At 40.5% G+C, this 16,070-nt stretch overlaps 1 protein-coding gene across 1 annotated transcript in view; it reads left to right on the forward strand.

Moving 5' to 3' along the window:
* Positions 1-16,070, forward strand: part of LOC311502828 (rho guanine nucleotide exchange factor 12-like) — a 41,743-nt gene that overhangs the window by 11,620 nt on the left and 14,053 nt on the right. The window contains exons 2-10 of the mRNA XM_084565232.1: positions 362-453; positions 3,140-3,238; positions 3,340-3,389; positions 9,879-9,936; positions 10,315-10,511; positions 10,746-10,862; positions 13,414-13,539; positions 15,177-15,275; positions 15,365-15,475. Of these exons, the coding sequence (XP_084421358.1) occupies positions 362-453; positions 3,140-3,238; positions 3,340-3,389; positions 9,879-9,936; positions 10,315-10,511; positions 10,746-10,862; positions 13,414-13,539; positions 15,177-15,275; positions 15,365-15,475 (949 nt within the window). The remainder of the gene's footprint in view (positions 1-361; positions 454-3,139; positions 3,239-3,339; positions 3,390-9,878; positions 9,937-10,314; positions 10,512-10,745; positions 10,863-13,413; positions 13,540-15,176; positions 15,276-15,364; positions 15,476-16,070) is intronic.

A 16,070-nucleotide genomic window follows, 5' to 3' on the forward strand; every position in this document is an offset into this window, starting at 1 on the left:
ACTGACAGGAGAAGTGAATAACACTGAGCACATCTTGTGACAATTCAATGTTCTGCTGGGAAACTTCTGGACTTGGCATTCATTGGTGTGGATGTTACTTAGACATGTAGCACCCACCTAGACCAGACCAGGCACCCCCACCCCATAGCAATGACACTCCTTGATGGCAGGAGCATAATCAGTTCCCAAACGGGAGAGACTCCAGACCAACTTTTGTCTACAAAACAAAAAAAAAATTGGGTCAGGGGGAAGTATCTGTCCAGGCTAGCAGTTTATAGCATCATCAAAAATCAGCGTTTGCATCTTTAGTGTTTAATCTTGAAGGTTTCGTTTCACTTAACGTGGCTAAATGTCTCCGTAGGACCCCGAGCATTCTCAACAAGGACCCCGCAGACAAGAAACCAAAGAATGAGAAATCCCCCATCTCCCTCAAACATGAGTTTGACCCAACAGGTAAGAGACGCAGGTATATGTCTCCGCCTTTTTACTTCTCACTTTAAAAATATTTTTTGTTTCAGTGTGTTTCTATAATTTCCTACAGAATGTTCCTCTTTGGAAAGCCAGTGTGAAAAGCAGAATAACGGGCGTTGCAAAGTCTGAAAGAACCATGTTGAGACACTTGAGTTGGGAGTAAATTTAAAAGCAGTCATTAGTTTTGATTAATCATTGTTTTGTGAATTTTGGTGCAATAGTGTGAACAGTTTCTCTCTTTTCTTTTTGTTTTGGAGCACTGTTTCAACTTATGCTTGGTAAAATTATGATTTACTCTGTTATAGTTTTTAGCCCTGGTCATTCTTGCTTTCTGTCCGAGTGTTATCTTTTACATTTGCTTTAAACTCTTTGAAAATCACCCCAAAGCCTTTACCTCAGGAGCTGGTGACGGAGCGAGCAGGGAACATGTTTTGTGTATGTAGTCTGTGCTCAGGAACAAGTGGTTGAGGTGGTTTCCTGGGTTGCAGGGTTGACATTAATCCTTCCTGCACTTTTGTTCACCCTGGAGTGTTGGGGCTCCTCATGGAGGCCAGAAGACAACCAATTATCCACTCACATAATTCTTTGAAGTGAGAGAAGTAAAGGGGGAAAACACGGGACAGGCAGATTACAGAACTTCCTCAGTGGCTGCAGGAAGAAGTTTTTTGATGTTCCAGATGTCCCGTGCAGATAGGTGGAGTAAGTCTGTAGGAATATTAGGAGGGTATTTTAGAGGGTCTGGAGGATTTGGTTTGATTAAAATGGGTCATAGTAGCCGTGCTTCGGGCACATGGTGGTTTTGTGTTCTTCAGGTAACATTATTATTCAGTATCTGCTCAGATTTCCACAGCTTCATTTATTGGTGGTTAACAGAACAGAGGCTAAGCTTATGGATATAAACAGGTTAAACTAGGCTTCATTACTGATGTAGGACAGGTACATAGAGATAGCATAGAAATACCATAGAGATACAATAGAGCTACCATAGAGACACCATAGAGATACCACAGAGATACCACAGAGATACCACAGAGATACCATAGAGATACCATAGAGATACCATAGAGCTACCATAGAAATACCATAGAGATACAATAGAGCTACCACAGAGATACAACAGAGATACCACAGAGATACAATAGAGATACAATAGAGGTACCATAGAGCTACCATAGAAATACCATAGAGATACAATAGAGCTACCATAGAGACACCACAGAGATACCACAGAGATACCACAGAGATACCATAGAGATACAATAGAGCTACCATAGAGCTACCACAGAGATACCACAGAGATACCACAGAGATACCACAGAGACACCACAGAGATACCACAGAGGTACCATAGAGCTACCATAGAGACACCACAGATACAATAGAACTACCATAAAGACACCATAGAGATACCACAGAGATACAATAGAGATACAATAGAGATACCATAGAGATACATAGAGATACCACATAAATACCACAGAGATACCACACAGATAAAATAGAGCTACCATAGAGACACCATAGAGACACCATAGAGATACCATAGAGATACAATAGAGATACAATAGAGATACCATAGACACCATCCATCCATCCATCCATCCATCCATCCATCCATCCATCCATCTATCATCCATCTATCTATTCATCCATCTATCTATTCATCCATCCATCTGTAGCTCCATCCATCCATCCATCCATCTATCTATTCATCCATCCATCCATCCATCCATCCATCCATCCATCCATCCATCCATCTATGTCCCTCTAGCTAGTTCTGCATTCTAGTTCCTCACAGTGTATTCCAGTGTTCCCCGTCCAGTCAGGATAATTAATCCTCCATCAGATTCTGGCTCTACTCCAGGTTCTCCTCCCAGCTGTTGGAAGCCCAAAACCACCTCAACATTGTAAAATGTGTTTACAGGTCAACTGAATGTAGAATAATACATGGTGTATTTGCTCATTATGACTGAATCCATAGTTCCTTGTTTAGCAATCTCTCTTATTAATTACATTTAGGCTTTTCTGCTAAAATATCTGTTGTGCCAATGGTCTGCAAATGGTCGGATTCATCTGGGAATGAGTGTCCTCTGTAGCTGGACGTTGGACCCTTTCCTAGTAGACAAGCAAAAACATGTTACCTCAGCATGTATTAGTCCCGGTCAGCAGTTATTTTGATTCTGCACCTTTGGCTTCAGAGCGGTGTGTGTTTTCTGACGTCTAGCTGTTGTTACGTACAAAAGAGTGTCATCTACATATAATGTCATTGCCATATTTGCATGTTGTGACTTTAACACGTGATTGTCTTGAAGTTTTAAGACTTTTCATTGATTTTTTTTTTTTTATATATAAAGGAGCTCAAATAGACAAAAGTATCTCTAAAGGTTGAGCCTACTACTTACTTAAGATAGAAGGCTGCTGTTTCTGTATCTTGATTTGTCATTTCCTGTGTGGAGACTTTTCCCAAAACACAAAAGCAGACTAATATTCTGTGGTTTTGTTCATAATTTTCACTTGTAGTTTTAAAGCAAACATATCAAATATTAACAGCTACTTGAGAACTGTACCTTGGATCATCTACAGTTTGGTTTAGGTTGTGTTTCTGCCATTAGTAGTGTGTAATCTAATGAAATGTGTTTTCATGTGTGTGTGTGTTGGCAAATGACAGGCCTGGTCCAGCGCTGTGTGATAATCCAGAGAGATGAAAATGGCTTTGGGCTGACAGTAAGTGGAGACAACCCCGTGTTTGTGCAGCTGGTCAAAGAAGGTAAGACTCCCACACACATACTCACCAAAACCAAAAAAAACAACAACAACACACTTAGTAGAAGCAACATCTCTGAGTCTCTGCTCTCTTTTCAAACACAGATGGAGCTGCGATGCGAGCTGGTGTCCAGACAGGAGATAGGATCATTAAGGTTTGCCTCATTTTTATTTTCTAGGATCAGAAAATGAACATCTCTGAGCCAGAAAGCGAGTTAAAGAATGAAACGGATTAGTTTTTGTGACACAGCTTTTTGGACCGATTATCTCCAAATACCTACATTTAGGTTTCAGTATAGCTTCCAGTGCTGGGTATTGATCCAACACTACTGATTCCTGACCTGCTCATTAAAGTTGTGGTTGATACTCATCCAAAAACAACAGCCAGGTGCAGATGGAGCCACAAATGTTCCTGTAAAACACTAAAAACTAACAAGCAGTTAGATGTAAGTGGGTATTACCTCGTCTGTTTTTTTTTTTTTTTGACAATCTTTATTTATTTTTCGATTTAAACAATACAACATTAAATATGTAAAGAAAAAGAAAAGAAAAGCAAAGAAACAGAGCCTGTGTGAATTACGTTAATGTTAAACCAAACCGGTTAATTATGTTTTCCCTTGTATGACAACCATTTTTCACTCCGTTTTAGAAAAACATCCTCTTTCAATCTCAGTTTATATGTAAGGTGTTCCATCTGTAGTATATCCTCTATAATGGACGTCCACTGTTTGTGACTTGGAGTGTCAGGCTTAAGCCAGTTCTTAGTGATGGTCTTCTTCCCAGCAACCAAAAGAATTCTGGTTAAGTATTGATCACCCGCATGTACCATGCCCTCCAAATGACCAAGGTATAGAACTAAACAAGATTTGGGAATCACATACCCCAGAACATCACAAATAACCAAATGAACATTCTCCCAGAAAGGTTGTATTTTGATGCATTTCCAAAAGATGTGTGTGTGGTCCGCATCCACATGGTTACATAATCTCCAACATGGTTGCTGTGCATTTGTCAGCTTACTTTTAATTTTAGGCGTAATGAAGTATCGAATCACATTCTTCCAGCTAAACTCCCTCCATTTCAAAGACTGTGTTGTAGTTTGGTGCATTTTCCACATATCCAACCATATCCCCTCTGGAATCCCTACACCTAACTCCCTTTCCCATCTGGCTCTAATATATAATGTTGAGTCTGTTTTAGAATCCATTAAACATCTATACAAAACCGCCACCGCCTTTGGAATAGCTTGACTGTAACCTTTTACAAGTATTATTATTATGGGGTGTATTTTGTCTTCAGTTGTTTTGATACTTTTATTATAATAGTCCCTCATTTGTAAATATCTGAATAAGTCCTGATTCGTTAGATCATGTGTATTCTTTAGTTCTTGAAAGCTTTTAATTTCTCCTTTTTTAACAGTTGTGCATATAGCTGTAATTCCTTTTTCTATCCATTGATTGAATCTAGCATCATGTTTTCTAGGCACAAATTTTTCATCAAATGCAATCCACTTTAATAGTCCAATTTCCTTTCCTATTTTTAATTGTTTCACTGTAGCATACCATATATTTAAAGTAAAGGATATCACTGGGTTGAAATTCTCTTCATCTTTTATATAATTGGGAGTCTCTGTTTCTCCAATACTTGTTTGAATTGGGTATTTTAATGCAGACATTTCAATGTCTTTCCATCGAGATATGTATCCCACATCACACCAGTAGATTAGCTGTCGCAGTTGTGCAGCACGAAAATATTCTTTTAGGTTTGGGAGTGCCAATCCCCCTTTGTCTTTAGATAATTGCAATGTGGCATATCGTATTCTGGGCCGTTTACCTCCCCATACAAATCTCGAAATGCACTTATCCCATTTAAAAAACTGGTCTTTCAATATATCAACAGGTAAGGATAGAAACAAATATAGCAGACGTGGTAGAATGTTCATTTTTACCACATTTACCCTGTCAGTTAATCCTAACGGGTAAGTGTTCCATCTATCAATATCTCTCCTTATGTTTTTGTCAATGTGTTCATAGTTACTGCTATATATTTTAGAGAGATCTTTGGTTATATTAATTCCCAAGTATTTGATTAGTTTTGCTTCCCAATTTATCTGCGATTCCTTAAGTTCTTGGTTTGGTGAGCAGTTGAGCATGAGAATTTGAGTTTTAGGTATATTTACTTTATAGCCAGAATAAATACCAAATCTGTCAAGAAGTTGTGTAAGCTGTTTGAATGAGTTTGCTGGATTTTTTAAATATATCATAATGTCATCCGCAAACAAACTTATTACATGTTCTTGTTTATTGATTTCTATGCCTTCTATTGAACCATTCTGTCTGATCATCTGGGCCAATGGCTCAATATATAAGGCAAACAGCGTGGGACTAAGACAGCAGCCCTGTCTGGTTCCTCTCTCCAAGACAAATCTTTCTGACAGAGAGCCATTGACTTTTACCCTAGCTGTAGGCTTGTTATAGATAGACCTGATGCACTGAACTGACTTTGAGTTAAATCCAAATTTTGCCAAAGTTAAATATAAGAATTCCCAATTAACTCTATCGAAAGCTTTTTCCGCATCTAAGCTGATCAAAGCCGCTTGTATGTTGTCTTTATGTATTTTATGTATAATATGCATTGTTCTTCTAATATTATCTTGCGTTTGTCTATCCCTAACAAACCCACTTTGATCCTCATCTATTAAGTCTGGTACAAATGATTGGAGTCTATTTGATAGAATTGAGGTGTACAATTTATAATCTACATTTAGAACTGAAATCGGTCTATAATTTTGACAATACTCCCTGTCTTTAGAGGGTTTGGGGAGTACTGTAATGATTGCTTCAGTCCACGAGGGGGGTATTCTATCATAAGTCATAGTCCAATTAAACGTAGTGTGGAGCAGTGGTGTTAGTTCTTCGCTAAATTTCTTATACCACTCAGAAGGAAATCCATCACTACCAGGTGCCTTGCTTGATTTTAATTTTTGTATAGCCTTCCGGATTTCATCTGTTGTTATCTTAGCTGTAATCTGTTCATTTTGTTTAGTGCCTATCGAGGGCAGGTCCAGAGAGTCAAGGAAGGTTCTTATTTCATTCTGGTCTAAAGTCGATGGCTCGGAATATAGCTCTTTGTAATAATTTCTAAAAATGTTTTCAATTTCTTTTGGTTTACATTCAGGCTGGTTAGTTTTTGGGTCGTGTATTTTATTAACTGTGGTTTCTGTCTGTTGTTTCCGTAAGCGTCTTGCTAACAATTTCATTGCTTTGGAACCTGATTCATAGTAGTTTTGTTTTAAATATCTTGCTTTTGTTTCTGTCTCATATTGAAGTAAGTTATTAATTTCCTTTCTCACTTCGTTCATTCGTTGTTTGTGCTTTGGTTCAACTTTTTCTCTTCCCTTATGCTTCTGTTCCAGTTGTCTCAATTCTGTTATATACATTTTATACCGTTTTATCCTTTCTCTTTTGATATTACTTGTAATTGCAATCAATTTTCCACGTATCACAGCTTTTAAAGCGTCCCATAATATAGCAGGGTCTGTTTCGCCATTATTGTTTTCATCCAGGTAAGTTCGTATATCCGCCCTAATTTGTTCAACTACTGATTCATTATTTAATATCCCCACATTCAATCTCCATATTGTATCTCTCTGTCTACATTTCAAGTGAATCTTAAGATAGATGGCATTATGGTCAGACACATCTGCTACTCCAATCCAACAATCTTTAATTTTATCTCTATTTTCTTGCTGCATGAAAAAATAGTCAATTCTGGAATACACCGAGTGTGTTTTTGAGTAATGACTAAAATCTCTCTGCAGTGGATGTAGATCTCTCCACACATCAAAAAATCCCATCTCCTCCCATGCATTTCTGACCAGTTTTGTAATCGGTTTCTTATTTCTCTTAAAACTAGATGTATCCTTATCATAATCCATCACCACATTAAGATCACCCCCACATATACAAATGCCCTCTGATTCTAATGCAATGGTGTCAAACAAAGATTTGAAAAATTCCTTATTACTCTCAGGTGGGGCGTAAATGTTGACCAGCGTTATCATTGTTTGGCCCATCATCCCTTTTACTATAATATAAGTTCCCTCTTTGTCTTTTATTTCCTTTTGGCACTCAAAATTGGTTGCTTTAGACATCAATATCGCTACTCCTCTTTTCCGACCACTGGGGTGTGAACTATAGTAAGTATTTTTGAATCCAAATTTCTTTAGTTTCTCATGTTCTGCTTTTGATAGATGAGTTTCTTGTAGAAAATGTATCTGTGTTTTTTCTTTTTTAAGTTTGGTCATTATTTTAGCTCTTTTGACTGGGTTTCCTAAGCCGTTGACATTTAAAGAAAGAACTTTAAGTTCTCCCTGTTTGGTGTCCATAAACTATCTTAGTTGTCTTAACTTCGTAAATATTCATCCACAGGCTTTCAGTTAAACATACATGAACGAGTAGCACTTTCGAAAACTGTTCAGTGCTTATTCGAACTATATACAAAAAAAAGTGACCTCCACAAAGAGATGTCAACAACCCTGAACTTCTGCTGACACTCTTGTTGTTTTGAGGGGGAAAGCCTCTCACAAAGAAAGGGCCCCCACCCAGTAATGAGATTCAATCCAAACAGGATTAATATTCTCATACCAGTCCTCGCAGCTGCGTATCAGTCCTGAAGCCAACAGTCCATTTATCTATAACCCATCATAGCTAACTGTATACTGCTGTATTTTAAACCTCCTTCAACCTTGGTGAGCAAAAAACTTTTCATATTTGTTTTAACTCTGGTTAACAGTGAAACAAATACTTAGCCGGTGTTATTTCCCCTCAGATGAAAGTCATGCAGTCTTTCACGCGCGCGTCTGCCGGCCTCCCCGCTGCGTCCGCTCCCGGTCTGTGTCCATGTCGCGGTTCCAGCTGATTGTAGCCTCTTAACGATTGCGGATCCTCCGGTGCTGGGCCCCGTGTTTTCCACGTCGTATCCTCTCTCCCGCAGGTCTCTGGTCGCCTCGTCTGCACTGCCATAGGTTTTCACCCCGCTGGACCAGTGGATGCGCATCCTGTTGAGAGGTGTCTGAAAGCGGATGCCTTCTTTCTTCAGGATCTTTTTGACGTTAGAATACGCTTTGCGTTGTTGCAGTGTCCTTTCTGAGTAATCGTGATCAAAGTAGATTCTGTTTCCTCCGAAGGTGATCGTTTTCTTCTCCCATGCTTTTTTCAATATCATCTCCTTTACTGTAAACTGCTGGAAGTTAATGATGATCGATCTGGGTGCTTGGCCCGTTTTTGGTTTTGGAGCCAAGGCTCGGTGAGCACGCTGAATCTGCAGGTCCGAGTTTATGGAAAATTCCTCACGGAGCCATTTATCCATGAACTGTGCGACCGAGTCGTGTTTGGACTCTTCTTCCTCATGTATGCCATACACCCTTAAATTATTTCGACGGGACCGCGATTCTAAATTGTCTAGTTTGTCCATTATCATTTTCTGTTCTCGCATTATGTCCTGTAGTGCGCCGTTTGCTTCGTAACTCCACGACTCCAGCTCTTCTGTGCGTGTCAGAGCAGCGCTTATCTTCTCATCGTGTTCGCTGATATCCGTGGTTATTTACCTCGTCTGTTTTAATTATGTCAAGGCTAAAAGATTGTTGACCACTTTGAGTGACAGGTGGATGCCCCAACAGTTTGCTGTGGGCCTGCTGCAGCTCCACCGGGAGTTAGTTAAAGGGGAACTACTGTATTTTACAACCTGGACCTCATTTCTGGCATAAAATACGATCGTTTACTCACTCATATAACTTTTGTGTAATTTGTAGTTGTTGGGGAGATATTTTGATCTGCGTATATCCATATAATGGGAGTGAATGGGGCACCGAAATGCAGCCTCTAAATAACGCATTATCTGCCACGAAACTCGTTCATTTCACCAATATTTTGTTATGATACGCTAGTGCTATTCCCTGTTGAGTCCGGAGTTACCTGTTATCATCATCCGGGGTCTGTAGTTCAATCTACAGACTTGGATGATGTCATCTCTGAGCGCCGCGCACCCGCGACGGTCGGCTTGTTTACCTGTAATTTGCAACTGCTAGTTTCTTGCAACATGACTGAATATTTTTCCGATTCTGAGGTTGTGGGCGAACCATGATGATAACAGGTAACTCCGGACTCAACGGGGAATAGCAGCGAGTTTCATGGCAGATAATGCGTTATTTAGAGGCTGTGTTTCGGTGCCCCAGTCACTCCCACTATATGGATATACGCTGATCTAATTATCTCCCGAACGACTATAAATTCCACAAAAGTTATATGGGTGAGTAAACGATCGTGTTTTAGTTACAGTACAGTAGTTCCCCTTTAAGTCAGGCTCTGCCAAGATGGCCACGGCCACAGACACCCACACAGAGCTTCAAAACTACTTTTGTTAAATCCCACTGCTGACGTCCTAGGTCTACATTTGCCGTTTTCATCATACTTCGTCCTACTGGACACTCAATCAGAGTGATCTGTCAGGCAGACTTGTTATGGCATCACACACAAAAACATCTACAACTAACAGATGTTGCAGGAGTTAAGGGCCATATTAGCATCTGAGTACTTTCAGCCTTATTTTCACAAACGTATTAAGTTCTTCTCACCTTCTCACAGGTTAACGGGACCTTGGTTACGCATTCAAACCACATAGAGGTTGTTAAGTTAATCAAATGTAAGTATGCACTTGTATTCACGTCTTCAGTTATGCCAGTTTGTTTAGTTTAATCATGCAGCCTGCCGTTTTTAAACCAAAACCTGCAATACATGACGTTGGCTATAGGTCGGATCACCTGTCAATCAAGCAAATATGTCCACCCATGCTGCATGGAATATAAATACTAACGTAGAAATTAAGGATTTTCCACATGTGCACCTGGATGTTCACACAAAACAACACTTAGGCTATATCATGATACTGTTTTGCAAGGCTTACTGATTGTCCCTTTAATGGTTTCTGACAGATTCTCTGATCTGGTTGTGATGGTTTTTGCATTCTCCTCCCTCCCTCCCTCCCTCCCTTCATTCCTTTCCCATGACTCCTCTCTGGCAGCGGGTTCCTATGTAGCTCTGACAGTACTGGGGAGGCCTCCGGGGCTTCCTCAGATCGCCCTGGAAGAGGACAAGCAGGAGAAGGAGGAAGGGGGAGATGTCGGCGTGCCCTCCTCTTCTCTCTCGTCAGGTGGGGAGGAATGCGGCGCCTCGCCCTGCAGCCTCCAGGACCAGAGCACCACCTCTATGAGTGACGGGGTAAGAAAGTATTATTTCTCAGCGGTAACTCATTGAAAGAAATATTTGCGACATTTAGCTCCTACTAACAGGTGGAAGGAGCGTGCAGATGAATACAAAACAAGAATTTATTATTAGGTTTCATGCAAAGGCTGCATGTAAGAAACAGATGCTCTCTTCACATTAACACAGGACACTGCCCCCCCTCTTTAGTCTACGGGACCTTTTTAAAAGTTTTATTTATGTGTGTTTCAGGATGGAGCCTCAGGATGTAGAAATGGCGAAGCCGAGGAAGGAGACAGTGCGTCTCCTCTGAGGGAACAGACCTCGCCCTCACAGTGTGACAACGGGACCTCGATCAGTAACAGCTCTGTGAGTACAATGATGACAGGACCATAGACTGTATATAAATATGGACAATGCTTCCTCACTTCCTTGCATTGGCCAAAGTGACGCAGTACGGCCCGAGAGTAGAGCCAGCTAAAACAAAACTTATCCAGAACATATTTTAGTATTTTAGTTTGGCCCAAGTCCCATCCGCTAACATGGAGGGGGTGGAGCTTATGACCTATACTGCAGCCAAATTATCGTATTTAATTGCAGTTTAATCGCAACACGGAACGTTTGTCAGTGCACGATTTCCTGGTACACCGATTACACTGATGCACACGTCAGAGCTCGGTTAACGGCTACCAAAATGGAGGAATCGGATGAAAGCACGTTGGTAGAACTGATGAAAGGCAAATTTTATTTAAAAAATCTACCTGATGGAAGCCTTGATGAAAGCAGAGTTTTGTGCAAATTGTGCAATAAAAAAAGAGTTTGCATACCACCGAAGTACTTTAACCCTACGGTGCCATCTAAATGCAAAGCATGTTGCAGTGAGTACAGAAACCGCTGGAGCTGTTAGCGCTAGCAGTCTTGGTCCGAGTACGGACAAGACGTGTTGGTTGTTTACCATTTAAAGTCAATATCATTCTGAAAAAGTACTTAAAGTGCTTAAAATGGCACTTTAACTTTAGGTTTGTTCAGTTTTGGCCAGGAATATTTTCTTTCTTTTTCTACTGTTTTGAACTGAAATGCAATTAATGCGTTAGACGTTAAAAGAGCTTGAGTTTACATTATTCATGTCTGTGTCTATAATTTGATTCAGTCGTCCACTAAAATCCATTAAAATTAAAAAAAATGTTGCTTTTTGGGGCAAATATTGTTCATTCATTCATTCATCTTCTATAACCACTTGTTCCTGTGAAGGGTCGCGGGGTCTGCTGGAGCCTATCCCAGTCTATCCCAGGGCTAACACAGAGAGACAGACAACCATTCACACTCACATTCACACCTACGACCAATTTAGAATCACCAATTAACCTAACCAGCATGTCTTTGGACGGTGGGAGGAAGTAGGAGTACCTGGAGAGAACCCACGCAGACACTGGATTCGAACTGATGCCTCGCTGTACCGCTGCAAATATTGTTGTGCGATTAAAATGCGATTAATCGTGATTAATCCATTACAAAGCCTCTAATTAATTAGCTTTTTTAATCGAGTCCCACCCCTACTTATAGTAGGATGAAGAAGACAAAGATTTAGCTATTTTAGCAGCAGCAGAAATTTAAGGATACAAAGAAGAAGGTAGGCCTGTCAAGATAATCAATAAATCAATTAATCACATGATAAATGAAAACGATAATTTTGCCAGCCTCGAAATATTGCCATGTGCATGCGCATTTGTTTTCCTCGTCTCTCTCTACCAAACAGGCTGGATGACAAGAGGGTTCACTCTGTGCATCGGTCTCAGCACCTGGAACGAGTTGATTCCATAGATAATGAATGGAGTGAACCCTCCTGTCAGTCATCCAGTCTTTGTCTCAGTCAGGGGAGGCGGGGCCGCTAACATACAAAGAGTGCAGCAGGTGAGCCTCGGTAGGAGTAGAGAGTAAGGTAACGCGAGTAGAAATTTGTAAGAATAAAAGGGATAGTTTCAAAGAAGGATGCCACAGCACCAGTGTTGGAACATTTCGGATTTAAACCAAATGAACATGGTGAGCCCATTAACACCTGCAACACAACCATCCAAATACACATCCAGAGAGTGTAGTTCACTACATTACGTTTGTTTTATTTATTTAGGATATTTAAAAGTTCTTAACATTCCAATTACAATGTTAAATACTCATGAGAAATAAAACTTTATATGCTTTTGACAGGGCGTACTTGCATTATTATGCCATATTATCATTACATCAGTGAAAAAATGGTCTCAAAATAATGTTGACAATAATATTGTTTATCGGCAATAAACTGTAGGACAATATATCGTCCAGCAAAATTTGTTATCGTGACAGGCCTATGAAGAAGGCTTCTTTTTACAGACACAGGTAGGAACTTTAGGCATTCCCTTAGAACAGGCCCTGAGAAGTGAAACCAAGGAAGTGCTTGTTAAACTCATATGACCCCGTCAGCAATTTTTATACTGCTCCCTTCTATCATCGAGGCTGGTTGTTAAGTAACAGGACAAAGCTCAGAGCTACTTTCACACCAACTCTTTCCATCCATGACCACATTCAAAAAGTGTCAAATGCAAGAAATAAAAAAGAGATTAGTCGATGATTTTAAACTGCTTCGTGATGTAGACATGTTTGTTGTTTGTGGCCCATATCACGGTTTCCCGCTGCAGACTAGAGATTGTCGTTAACAATGTGTTGTAGCTGTACCCCCATTAAATGCAACACAAAGCCTCTCTGAAAACGCCGCCTACTCAGACTCTGTAATAACACATTTTATCACAGCTTCTAAAAATAGGGATGAAATGGTCCTGCTTTGCAATCTCTGGGGGATTTCCCAGTATTCAGCAACAGACTAAACAATCAATTTGGTTTAAGTGTTGTGTTTTTTTTGTGTGTGTGTGTGTGTGTGTGTTAGTTGCACAGCAGCCCGCTCTCAGAGAGTCCTGGCAAACGAGAAACGCCCTGTCAGAGCCCGGACATTAGCCGCAGAGACGGCCTGAACACCTGCACGCCGCTGGACACCGAGGACACACCTGGAGCTGTAAGAGACGCACACACAGATTTGATGTTTCTGTCTTTGAAAGGAATTTACGTGGACGTAAAGCCCAAAGTTAATTTAATTTACTCTAAAACCAAGACTTAACAGATTTTAACCCTCAAAAAAAATGGTGGTCCCAGAAAAATGGCCTCACAAGGACGCAATGGCGGGCCGTCAGGGCCAGCAAAGCCTTCTCTGCTGGCCTAAACTTCTTGTCTGTCTTGTCTGTCTCTCAGCTGTTGTGTTCTGTTAGTGTAACTCTGCATTAGAGCTTTTATCCAGTAATATTTCAGCCATCATGTGTTGCCGGAGTTAAATAAATCTGCCTGAGCCTTCACAATTAAAACTGCAGGTGGCTGAAGCTTGAAATACCGTAATGACGCTGTTCCTTTAACCAATCACATTTCGAGTTGGTATTCTTAGTCCTTCTCTGTGGCCTACGGTAGCGTCAGTGTTTTCGCATCCTCAGACCTGACGGTCAGAGGATGCCACTCTTAGCGGTTCATGTTCATCTGTTGCGAGCTACGTTTTGATAGCCATTTGTTGAACCCACGATGGTGGAAGGAGGAGAGGCTATGAATTTGGCACCAGATCTTTACAGAATGACATTTTCACGGCGGACTTTCAAGGAAAAGCTGGATATTGTGAGAAAAGGTCGCCCAATACCGGAGCTAGCTACCCTGACCCAGCCGGGAAAACGGTGTACCCGGCACTTTCAGGTCAGCAACTATGAGCGCTACCCTAGGCTGACAGGCTCTGAGGAGAACTCTAAACGCTTTAAGTTCTTTTCTAAATTTCTTTTATGCATATTTTTGCCATTTTATTGGGTCGACATTGATGTTTCTGCTGGATTTGATGTATGTGGTACTGTTGCAGTGAGTTTCTTGCTTTAGTAATGTCATTCATCTCTCTATATGAGATGCCTGTCTACGATGCAACGTCCTGTTTTATCATGTATCTGTACGTTGTTGATGGTTTCTATAGCAGTGGCGCCATAACGATCGTATTAAGAGGTGTTTTGAATAAGGTTGGAGGGCATTGAAGGCCCAGGTGGAAAATGCACGGCCCGCCACTGCAGGAGCAACGTGGCCCCCACAACAGAATAAAAACAAGAACCTAGGCTGATTTCTGTTCTTCTTTGTGGTTCTGAAATGTCCCCATAAAGTCATTATTAAACTTAAAGTAAAAGCTTTAAACAGATGCGGTGATGCAGGTGAATAATGGGCATTTGCTTGGAAGTTCACGCGAGTACAAAATGCATTAACATTAGAAAAGATGCAGTCCGGGACTGGAGGTGCTGAATTTGTGCAGAAGAGACAAACTGAGAACCTCTGCACATGTCTTCATCCAACTGACGTGCTCTTAATCGTCAGCTTTCGCCTTTTTTATCCAAAATTGCTGCCGTGATATTGCACCAAACAAGAGTCGTGAGAACAGAAAGAAACTAGCGACACATAGCGCCTTGCTGGGTATGAATCGACAGGAGGGGCTACGATCTTGCATGCTGCATGTGCGGTTTATTTGTCATATTCATTCATTTATTTAGGATGCACAATCTATGAACAATCTAAAGCTTGTCAGGTTATTCTGACTGAATACAAGGCTTTGTCATGTAACACTCTTTGTTTAACTTTACTCAGGACTCCAGTATCCATTGCGCCGTGAGTGGTCCTCGCCATCTCCCCAACCCCCAGATTATCGGAGCAGAAGACGACGACTTCGGCGACCAGCAAGAGCAGGTATCTAAAGAAATGTTCCAAATGGCAGGATGAACTAAGACAAGAAGCAGTCTGTGCGCCGCATGATCGTCATTGATTTCTCCCCCCAGATCAATGGACACTGTAGCTGCTTCCAGAGCATCGACTTGCTGAAGAGTCGGCCGGCTCACCTTGCAGTTTTCCTCCATCATGTGGTGTCGCAGTTTGACCCTGCCTCTCTGGTACATGTGTAAAACACAGAAACATAAGTAAAAGGTTACACAATCAGATATTGAGGACTTAGATGCAGATTTATGACCATAGACAGCTCTATTGATTATACATTGCATCTAATCTCAATGCTAAGGGCCTTGGCTAACATAATAAAGGAAAACGTATGTTTCTTAAATGTTTTTTAATTCAACAATAGGGAAAATTCATTGTTGCTTTTGGTTCGTTCATGAATTTGTTGAAAATATAGACTATTTCACTGTTACATATGTATGTAGCCATAACATAAAGTTCTACTATATAACAATGTGTTAAATTATCATCTAAACATATATTTGTAGCCATAAAACCATAATTGGTTCAGTCTGAGTATGTTTAGCGTGCTAATAGTTGCAGTAAATACATGCCTTAACATTCAAAACCATGTCATCATTATCAATGAAGCTATAGACATGTAGGCAGTGGTTATTATACTTCTATATACACTTATTATAAATGGAAGTGGGCCAAGGATTGAACCCTGAGGAATGCCATTGGTAATTTTGAGAAAAGCTACCTCCTCATAATATAAGATGTGCATAATTATTATTATATGTTTAGCTGTAA

The sequence above is a fragment of the Chelon labrosus genome, assembly GCF_963514085.1.
Source record: "Chelon labrosus genome assembly, chromosome: 17".
NCBI classification, from domain to species: domain Eukaryota; kingdom Metazoa; phylum Chordata; class Actinopteri; order Mugiliformes; family Mugilidae; genus Chelon; species Chelon labrosus.